This window comes from Oncorhynchus mykiss, chromosome 6 (genome assembly GCF_057628025.1).
Source record: "Oncorhynchus mykiss isolate SJ-2025 chromosome 6, ASM5762802v1, whole genome shotgun sequence".
Lineage (NCBI taxonomy): Eukaryota > Metazoa > Chordata > Actinopteri > Salmoniformes > Salmonidae > Oncorhynchus > Oncorhynchus mykiss.
The window spans coordinates 82,218,275-82,228,315 of NC_143027.1; the positions used below are offsets into that span (position 1 = coordinate 82,218,275).

General features: G+C 41.8%; 1 protein-coding gene across 3 annotated transcripts; it reads left to right on the forward strand.

The window, feature by feature from the left end:
- The first annotated feature begins 487 nt into the window (after positions 1-487).
- On the forward strand, positions 488-7,584 carry spg21 (spastic paraplegia 21 (H. sapiens)). Of its 3 annotated transcripts, none has more exons than XM_036963151.2 (10): positions 492-629; positions 1,026-1,090; positions 1,401-1,562; positions 2,538-2,618; positions 3,100-3,245; positions 3,752-3,860; positions 4,124-4,231; positions 4,448-4,588; positions 5,258-5,338; positions 6,817-7,584. In XM_036963151.2, the coding sequence occupies exons 2-10, from the start codon at positions 1,028-1,030 to the stop codon at positions 6,931-6,933; spliced, it is 1,008 nt and encodes a 335-aa protein (XP_036819046.1). In that variant the 5' UTR covers positions 492-629; positions 1,026-1,027; the 3' UTR covers positions 6,934-7,584.
- Positions 7,585-10,041: the final 2,457 nt, after the last annotated feature.

Genomic DNA, 10,041 nt, shown 5'->3' on the forward strand with positions numbered 1-10,041 from the left:
GAGTCAGTCTAAGTAAATCATTAGATCTGAAGGCAAAAATGTACCTAATCCCATGGTTTTTAAGAGATCCAATAGAATGTTGTTTGTTTGATAGTCATTTTCAATGAACATGTGAACATTCCAACTTGTCTCAACATTCCTTTATCAGCCTGCGAACATTCTATTGAATAGACCCCATACAACAAAATATTTAAAGATGTGAAAAACATAGAACAATTGAATGCCATCAAACCTTTGACACCTCAAAGTGGACACATTTTGGGTCTGGCCCCTTGACTATTCGTTGTAGATATATGAGCCTAAAAGGGAACACACCATGTCCTATTGTAAAATCTTGGTGAACAAAATGTATACATTGGTCTCATGACCATCTTTTCTCTAATGTATAGACAAAGGTTTTAGGCTTTAGGTTTTTAATAGAAGTCTGTGGTTTTAGGAGATCAATAATCATGAAGTAAAGGAGACGAGGAGAGGAAGGAAGTAATTTAAGAATGTTGAAACACGCCCCTGAGCATCACGGAAGTGCGTGCAAGTAATGTCATATGACTTGTTCAGAACGAGAAATAAAATGTTGCTAATCTGTGGATAAAAGTGGACCTTAACGGTGAATGATATCCAAAGCAAACACGGTAATATTGACCCTATGTATTTTGACATATTTTTGTTTTTGTCATTGATCATCGGTTTGCAGGTAATAACTTTGTGAGAGAGAAAATCGTACAGTCGTTAGCTAACGTTGCAGCTTAAGTATTCGTCACGAGTGGTGACTAACGTTAGCTAGGATGGCTAACGTGAACTAGACAGAGACATGCGACAAACTAGCCAAATAAAATAAATGCAAACTGGTGTTAGCTGACGGTTCTCATCAACCCCCCTCTTTAGTTACTAAAGAGATAAACAAGCACACGCTGAAGGATGGCTAATCAGTTTCAGAATCATCTTACTTCCTTCCTTCCTTTAACAGGAGGATACTTAATACCAGCCTATTAGCTTTCTTACTAGCCTTCGTCTTCTTGTTTCCACAGAAATGGAGGAGATAAGAATATCTCCTGATTACAACTGGTTCAGAAGCACAGTGCCACTGAAAAAAGTAAGCAAAAACAACATATCGCACTCCACAATAGCCTAGCTAGCTTTATCACTACAGTTGTTTCCGTTGCTGGCCATTCACATAGCCCGTATGAACTCAATACAATAATATTTAATTGAACAGTTATACTATATATCTTCAGTTTGTTGACATTGACGAGTCCAACACAGTCTTCTTAAATATCCCTTTCATTGACGTGATCCCATCTAGAAACACAGTTCTTTGTTATAGAATTTGCTATAATATTACATGGAATGTTTTGCATTTATGGGTTGTACATTCATGTTTCACCTCTGTATCATCTCTCTAGATTATAGTGGACGACGATGACAGCAAGGTGTGGTCCTTGTATGACGCAGGCCCAAAGAGCATCAGGTGTCCCATCATATTCCTTCCCCCTGTGAGTGGGACAGCAGAGGTGTTCTTCCAGCAGGTCTTAGCCCTGACAGGCTGGGGCTACAGAGTCATCTCAGTGAGTCACTGTGAAAGAACACCTTTATGGCTTGTGGCTCATAATATTCATTAAGATATTCATCATCCACAGTCAAATGACCAAGGCACTCCTTTTGGAATATTAGATACACTAGACTGGGTCCACTCTACAGGTTTTGTGATGCTTATTTATTCAGTGTAGAGGCAACCAGTGCAAATCAAACATTTTGGCTGTTAGGCCATCCTCCATATTTAGAATTTCAAATAAAAAGCCTTTTATATGAAGAACTTTGGAAAAACTGTATTCGGACTGTATGGTGAGAATTTAGAATGGATCAGTAATGGATGAATGCTGGTATTTTGATATTTGACCTACACAGTTAATATAACTAATATAACAGTAAGACAGGCAAAACTGAGGAGTGTAATTAAGTCTAATGCTTTTATAAGCATCTTTATGAAGCTGGTATACTTTTAATTGCGCTATAGGTTCATAAAGGTGTTTTCAGATTTTTATTGACCAAATAGTGAGAGAGAATAACAGTGGGGAAGGTTAAAGCGAGGTTGTGTGAAAGGGCAGTAGGCTGGATTTGATCACATGCCGATACTAAAGACGCGTGCTGGAGGCTTTACCTCTAGACCAGCCAGGGTACAATACAAGTCTATTCTGATGTAGAAGTCTTTCACTAGGCTATATTCCAAGTGATTTTTATTTGAGCCAGGCACCATTGAATGTCATGACTTTAACATCACACTGAGTGGCATAGAGTTGATTCCGGTTCTCTGTAGCTGCTAGGTTCATCTAGTGCTTTTAGCTGTTAGAGATTTGGCTTTGTTTTGTTTTAGAACTGTATGCAAACAAGGATAAAACACATCCGAAGCAGAATAAGTTTACCCAACACAGGACCGTTTTGATCTGGATTAAATGTGTTTTAAACTAGCCCCAGGGGTTCCTAGACTGGATATATTCTACAAGTTAAGGTTTCTGAAAATGACTTTTCTCTGTCTCTCTTAGCTGCAGTATCCTGTTTATTGGGATCTCTTGGAGTTCTGTGATGGATTTCGGAAGCTTCTCGATCACTTGCATTTGGACAAGGTTTGTATTACCATGGAAAACTTGTAACGCTAGTCTTTTATGGTTTTACAATGGTATGACCTGGAATTATGCAAAACCGACAGCTATAATGCGTTTTTAATATAATAATATATGCCATATAGCAGACGCTTTTCTCCAAAGTGACTTAGTCATGCATCTATACTGCATACATTTTACGTATGGGTGTCCCTGAGAATTAAACCCACAACCCTGGCGGGGCAAGCACCATGCTCTACCAACTGAGCCATACAGGACCATATTATTACTATATTAATGGTACTATTACATAATACATTATTACTTGTTATAAACATGTATGAGGCGTTATAATTGTCTTATTATAATTTATGTAGCAAATGTTCAATATAGTCATGATCATTATGGACTTCCATTATAAGGCGTGTCATAAGCATGTATTCTAAGTGCATCATAATGCATTAAGGCTTTAAGTAAAGTGTCAAGACTATTTCTATTGTTATAGGTCCATCTATTTGGTGCTTCTCTGGGCGGCTTCCTGGCCCAGAAGTTTGCCGAGCACACACACAAGTCTCCCAGAGTCCACTCTCTGATCCTGTGCAACTCCTTCAGTGACACCACCATCTTCAACCAGACATTGACAGCCAACAGGTACAGTCCTGGGTTGTATTCCTTAAGGAACACTGTAGCAAAATTAAAACAAGCATTTCTTATTGGACAAGTTCAAGTAGTCCTGCCCTGTTTGTCTGTTTTGTTCGATTTGGTGCCTAATGAATAAGACCGTTTTACCCTTGACCGTGCTGTGGAGGAAGAACAGGGTCGTGTTCAGTGGACAAACGTTGTGGAGCGGTACAGATAGAAATGCCATGAATAGAGCTGACATGATTCCTTTCTCTACATGTCAGAAAGGCACCATTTTACCCTGCTGAACGTGACCCAGGTGTTTGTCAAAACGCAAAACATAGCCTTTGTTTATGGTCTGTCATTACAAATGTCATCTGTGTACCGTGTAGGCCTCCGTAGTTCATTAAAGTTACATGTTTGCCAGTCCTGTCTTTTTTGGTTTAGCCTTACCATTTAGCTTTGAGACACATAAGTTTCTCTATTCTGTTCTGAGTCATTCATACAGGGACGCCATGTTATTTCTTGCCTTCCAGCTTTTGGTTGATGCCCGCCTTCATGTTGAAGAAGATTGTCCTGGGGAACTTCGCTAAAGGACCTGTCGACCCCAAGATGGCCGACGCAATCGACTTTATGGTCGACAGAGTAAGTTCCAGACCTCTATTAAAGGGGTAATCTGAAATTGTTTTGGTAAACAGCTGAGGGATTGTCTAGAGAAATGTAACCACTCAAATTCACAGCAGAGATGCATATTTTGGGTTTTGATGAGGTATGACAGTTACCACCTCTCTCTCTCTTTCTCCCCCCCCCTTCTCTCTCTCTCTACCCATTTCTCTCTTTCATCTCTCTCTTTCTCTCAACCCCCTTCTCTGTCTCTCTCCACCTCTTTCTCTCTCCCCCCTCCCTAGCTGGAGAGCCTGAACCAGGGTGAGCTAGCCTCCAGACTAACACTCAACTGTCAGAACTCCTACGTGGAGCCTCACAAGATAAAGGACCTGGCCGTCACCATTATGGATGTAGGAGGAACTGCTGTTCATTTGCAGCATTTTATTTCCATTCTTGTTTACTGTACATCTCACTTCACATATCAGTAGGGATTGGCTGTTTTGTGGCTTGTGGGTGGGTCATTGGAGCTGTAACCTGGATGTGTTCTGTGCTTATGCATATGTATGCGACTGTGTATAACTGTGTGTGTGCTACTTGTTTGTGTGCGCGTTTCATTTGGTTTAAAGGTGTTCGACCAGAGTGCCCTGTCACACGAGGCGAAAGAGGAAATGTATAAGCTGTATCCAAATGCCAGACGGGCTCACCTCAAAACGGGTGGAAACTTCCCCTACCTGTGTAGGAGTGCTGAGGTCAACCTATACATACAGGTGAGCACATCAGAGTTGGTAGAAAAGACACACTGTACCATTTAAACCACCAAACTGATATGATAAATATTACACAATATATTTCATGTGGGGATATGATGTGACTTTCCCCTTACATTGTATTAGGAACAGAAGTTTATAAGAAAGTGAAGTGATGTCTGTCATCAAAATGTATCTTGTAGCACAGATGCGGCTGGTTGGGTTAGCCTGGAGAGGAAGCTGTGGTATTATCTCACCACTTTAGTATGTTTATCTTGTATATTTCAGACTCAGCTGATGATGATAGTGTCAACTGTTCTACTCTCATACCGCTCTCACCTCAATGTGGCTAACATTTCCCAGCCTAATTGTTACCAAATATCCAAATGGAGATTCAGTGAATACTAACATCTGACATAGATTGATTTATCTCGAGGAGTCTCCCACGCTTGTCTCAAAGCAGCGAGATGTCGCTGTCCCAATCAAAACGGTGCTGAAATTATAATCTAGGTGACCACACACGACTATTGCTTTAAATTAGTATAACGGCTGGATATGACTTTGGGAGTTTCAGTATAAGCAAGAATTTGATACATGCCTTCAATTGCATTAGCCTACTTTATTCAAATATTGTCATCATTCAGTGCATCATAACTAAGGTGAGTTTTCCTCTATCTGCGCTTTTTCTAGATCCAATGGCTGTTTCCTCCTCTCCTCACTCTGCTGTCGTCCGCCTCCGCCATGTTGTTCTCAACACCACTTTATTTCAATGTACACTTTTCTAGAAATCTTTTTACTCATTTTTTTGGCACTTCATTTCTGTGATGTCAGGCCTGGGCTCGGGCTTCAGCTCACCGGGCTTCGGTCAGACCGGGATCGAATTTCAGTTCTGATGAGAACTCTAAACTGCATTCGGGTCTCATGTGCAGTCCGGCGGTGTCAATTATGCTCAAGGTTTCCATGTGAAAACCTGTTTGGATAATGTGCTATTTTATGCCAATATTTGCGGAATTGCTTTAGTGCGACATTGTTGTAATTTCTCAGGTCTTGTAATTTTATTTTCTTGGGAAATGTGAGGTGTTGATCCCGGCTACCGGTGTTTATCTTTAAAATTGTATTTAACTTGGCAGGTCATTAAAGTCAATGACAGGAAGAGTGGTAACCCCACACTGTTGAATGTTCTAACAATTCTCAGACTCGTACATGTAGTAGTGTAGCCTCGGTAATGTATTAAACATGTGAGTTTGTGATGAATCCAGCAGTGCAGGCTCCTGCACATTTCTTATTGCCGTTTCATTGTGTTACTACTATGGTGCTATTTCTACTGAAACAACCTTAAACGGTCATAGACCACAAGCATCACTATGTACCATTTGGTACCAGATAGTTATCAATAGTGCTGACTTCTTTGATGCAAGTCAAGTATCCATTGTTGGTACATAGTTACTACTGTAGTTAGTTAATACCAATGTACATACCAATTACTAGCTGGAAATCAGGCTGTAGGTATCTACAACCACCAGATAGACCACAATCTTGAATAGCACCACTAAACATAGTCAGACACTTGATTCCACAGCTTCCTCTGCAGGCTAACCCAACCAGCTACATCTGTGCTACAAAAGAGGTTTTGGTCACTGACATCCCTTGTTAATCCCTAGTGTTAAGTGTTTGACTATGTTTTAAGTGGTGCTTTTCAACAAGATTGTCTGTCTGGTGTTTGGAGATGCAGCCAAAAATCTTTCTTTCCAGCTAGTACTTGGTATGTACATTGGTATTAACTAACTACAGTAGTAACTATGTACCAACAATGGATACTTGACTTGCATCAAAGAAGTCAGCACTATTGGTAACTATCTGGTACCAAATGGTACGTAGTGATGCTTGTGGTCTATGACCGTTTAAGGTTGTTTCAGTAGAAATAGCACCATAGTAGTAACACAATGAAACGGCAATAAGAAATGTGCAGGAGCCTGCACTGCTGGATTCATCACAAACTCACATGTTTAATACATTACCGAGGCTACACTACTAGATGTACGAGTCTGAGAATTGTTAGAACATTCAACAGTGTGGGGTTACCACTCTTCCTGTCATGACCTTACTTATTGTACCTGCAAGTTAGCCTTGTACCAACATCCTGATCTCAAGCTTACATTCTGTAAGGATGGTCATATGAGGCTTCCTGCATGTAACTTCATATAGACTATTTCTGAACATGTTCCCTCTGTCTCGACCCCTCTCCTCAGATTCACCTGCGGCAGTTCCACGGGACGCGGTACGCCGCCATCAACTCGGACATGGTGAGCGCCGAGGAGCTGGAGGTGCAGAAGAGCCACCTGGTGAATAGCGCCAACGACCAATGACGAGACTGTTACCCAGCACCTTCTCCTCTCTCCCAGCTCTGACCGGCAGGCCAGAACCATAGAATCGGATTGGCTGATTCTGTGGGGCAGAACTATGGGAACTACGTTTCCCTGACCAGCAAAACAGCCAAGAAAAAGTCAACCATAGAAATTAGAATGACTCAATTCTATTTCTGTATTTCTATGATCTCAACCATCATCACCCAGTCACCACGACTGGTCACACGGATCTATGGATCCACTTGTTAAAAAAGGTCATCTCTTCACCTGATCTTCTTTCTGTTTTTTCTACGATATTGAATACAATCAATCCACAAGTTGAACTGATACTATTTTTACTTTACAGTTAAAAATATATATTTTAATTATCACTGTTACTGTAAATAGAGCGTAATTGGCTACGTTGCTTTGAGAGAAGAAACGCCATGTTATGAACCTTTTGCCTTATGTGATATAAATCTCATGCATTTAATTGATGTTGCACTTTTGAATTCCATGTTTTTCCTTCTATGTTTATGGTTAACTCTGCCAACCGTGGCGATACTTGGTAAGCTAGAAAACCTGCACTGATTAGATATACAGCGGAGGATGTTAGTCAGAAGAAATAATGTTAAATTTAATTTGTAATTTAATAAAGCCTTCTTGAAAACATGCCCTGCCATGTGGGGTTTTGTGTAATTTCAACCAACTTTCTATGCATTTCCATAGGTTGTTATACACTTATGAATGCCTAAATCCTATTTGTGCTGGAATGATGTAAAGCACAATAAATGCAAGATGTCATGTTGATAGAACATTTTCCATAATGCTGGGGGTTGGTCTATTGCAGGGATCAATAACTACAATCAGCCATGGGATGATTTTTAATTTTCTCGAGCGGATGGTCATGGGGTCGGAACATACACTACCGTTCAAAGGTTTGGGGTCACTTTTTTATTGCGGACTGCAATAGCATCGAATAGTCCCCACGATATGCAACTGTTCAGGGAAGTCAGGAACCAATACACGCAGTCAGTCAGGAAAGCCAAGTCTAGCTTTTTCAAGCAGAAATTCACATCCTGTAGCTCTAACTCCAAAAAGTTTTGGGACACTAAAGTCCATGGAGAATAAGAGCACCTCCTTCCAGCTGCCCACTGCACTGAGGCTAGGCAACACGGTCACCAATGATAAATCCATGATAATCAAAAATTTCAATAAGCATTTCTCAACGGCTAGCCATGCCTTCCTCCTGGCTACTCCAACCCCGGCCAACAGCTCCGCCCCCCACGCAGCTACTCGCCCAAGCCTCCCAGCTTCTCCTTCACCCAAATCCAGACAGCATATGTTCTGAAAGAGCTGCAAAACCTGGACCCGTACAAATCAGCTGGGCTTGACAATCTGGACCCTGTCTTTCTAAAACGATCCGCTGCCATTGTTGCAACCCCTATTTACCAGCCTGTTCAACCTCTCTTTCGTATCGTCCGAGATCCCTAAAGATGGGAAAGCTGCCGCGGTCATCCCCCTCTTCAAATGGGGTGGCACCCTAGACCCAAACTGTTACAGACCTATATCCATCCTGCCCTGCCTATCTAAAGTCTTCGAAAGCCAAGTTAATAAACAGATAACTGACCATTTCGAATCCCACCGTAACTTCTCCCCCTTGCAATCAGGTACTAAACGATATCATAACCGCCATCGATAAAAGACAGTACTGTGCAGCCGTCTTCATCGACCTGGCCAAGGCTTTCGACTCTGTCAATCACCGTATTCTTATCGGCAGACTCAATAGCCTTGGTTTTTCTAATGACTGCCTCGCCTGGTTCACCAACTACTTTGCAGACAGAGTTCAGTGTGTCAAATCGGAGGGCATGTTGTCCGGACCCCTGGCAGTCTCTATGGGGGTACCACAGGGTTCAATTCTCGGGCCGACTCTCTTCTCTGTATATATCAATGATGTCACTTTTGCTGCGGGCGATTCCCAAATCCACCTCTACGCAGACGACACCATTCTTTATACTTCTGGCCCTTCCTTGGACACTGTGCTAACTAACCTCCAAACGAGCTTCAATGCCATACAACACTCCTTCCGTGGCCTCCAAATGTTCTTAAACGCTAGTAAAACCAAATGCATGCTTTTCAACCGTTCGCTGCCCGCACCCACCAGCCCGACTAGCATCACCACCCTGCACGGTTCCGACCTAGAATATGTGGACAACTATAAGTACCTAGGTGTCTGGCTAGACTGTAAACTCTTCTTCCAGACTCATATTAAACATCTCCAATCAAAAATCAAATCTAGAATCAGCTTTCTATTTCTACCGATCCTCGACTTCGGCTATGTCATCTACAAAATAGCTTCCAACACTCTACTCAGCAAACTGGATGCAGTCTATCACAGTGCCATCCGTTTTGTTACCAAATCACCTTAGACCACCACCACTGTGACCTGTATGCTCTAGTCGGCTGGCCCTCGCTACATATTCGTCGCCAGACCCACTGGTTCCAGGTCATCTATAAGTCTATGCTAGGTAAAGCTCCGCCTTATCTCAGTTCACTGGTCACGATAACAACACCCACCCGTAGCACACGTTCCAGCAGGTATATCTCACTGATCAACCCCAAAGCCAACACCTCGTTTGGCCGCCTTTCCTTCCAGTTCTCTGCTGCCAATGACTGGAATGATTTGCAAAAAACCCATTATCAGCAACCATCACTCCTGTGTTCCAATGGCTCTTTGTGTTAGCTAATCCAAGTTTATAATTTTAAAAGGCTAATTGATCATTAGAAAACCCTTTTGCAATTATGTTAGCACAGTTGAAAACTGTTGTTCTGATTAAAGAAGCAATAAAACTGCCCTTTAGACTAGTTGAGTGTCTGGAGCATCAGCATCTGTGGGTTCGATTACAGGCTCAAAATGGCCAGAAACAAAGAACTTTCTTCTGAAACTTGTCAGTCTATTCTAAGAAATTAAGGCTATTCCATGCGAGAAATTGCCAAGGAACTGAAGATCTGGTACAACGCTGTGTACTACTCCCTTCACAGAACAGCGCAAACTGGCTCTAACCAGAATAGAAAGAAGAGTGGCTTCATTAAATAGTACCCTCAAAACACTAGTCTCAACGTCAACAG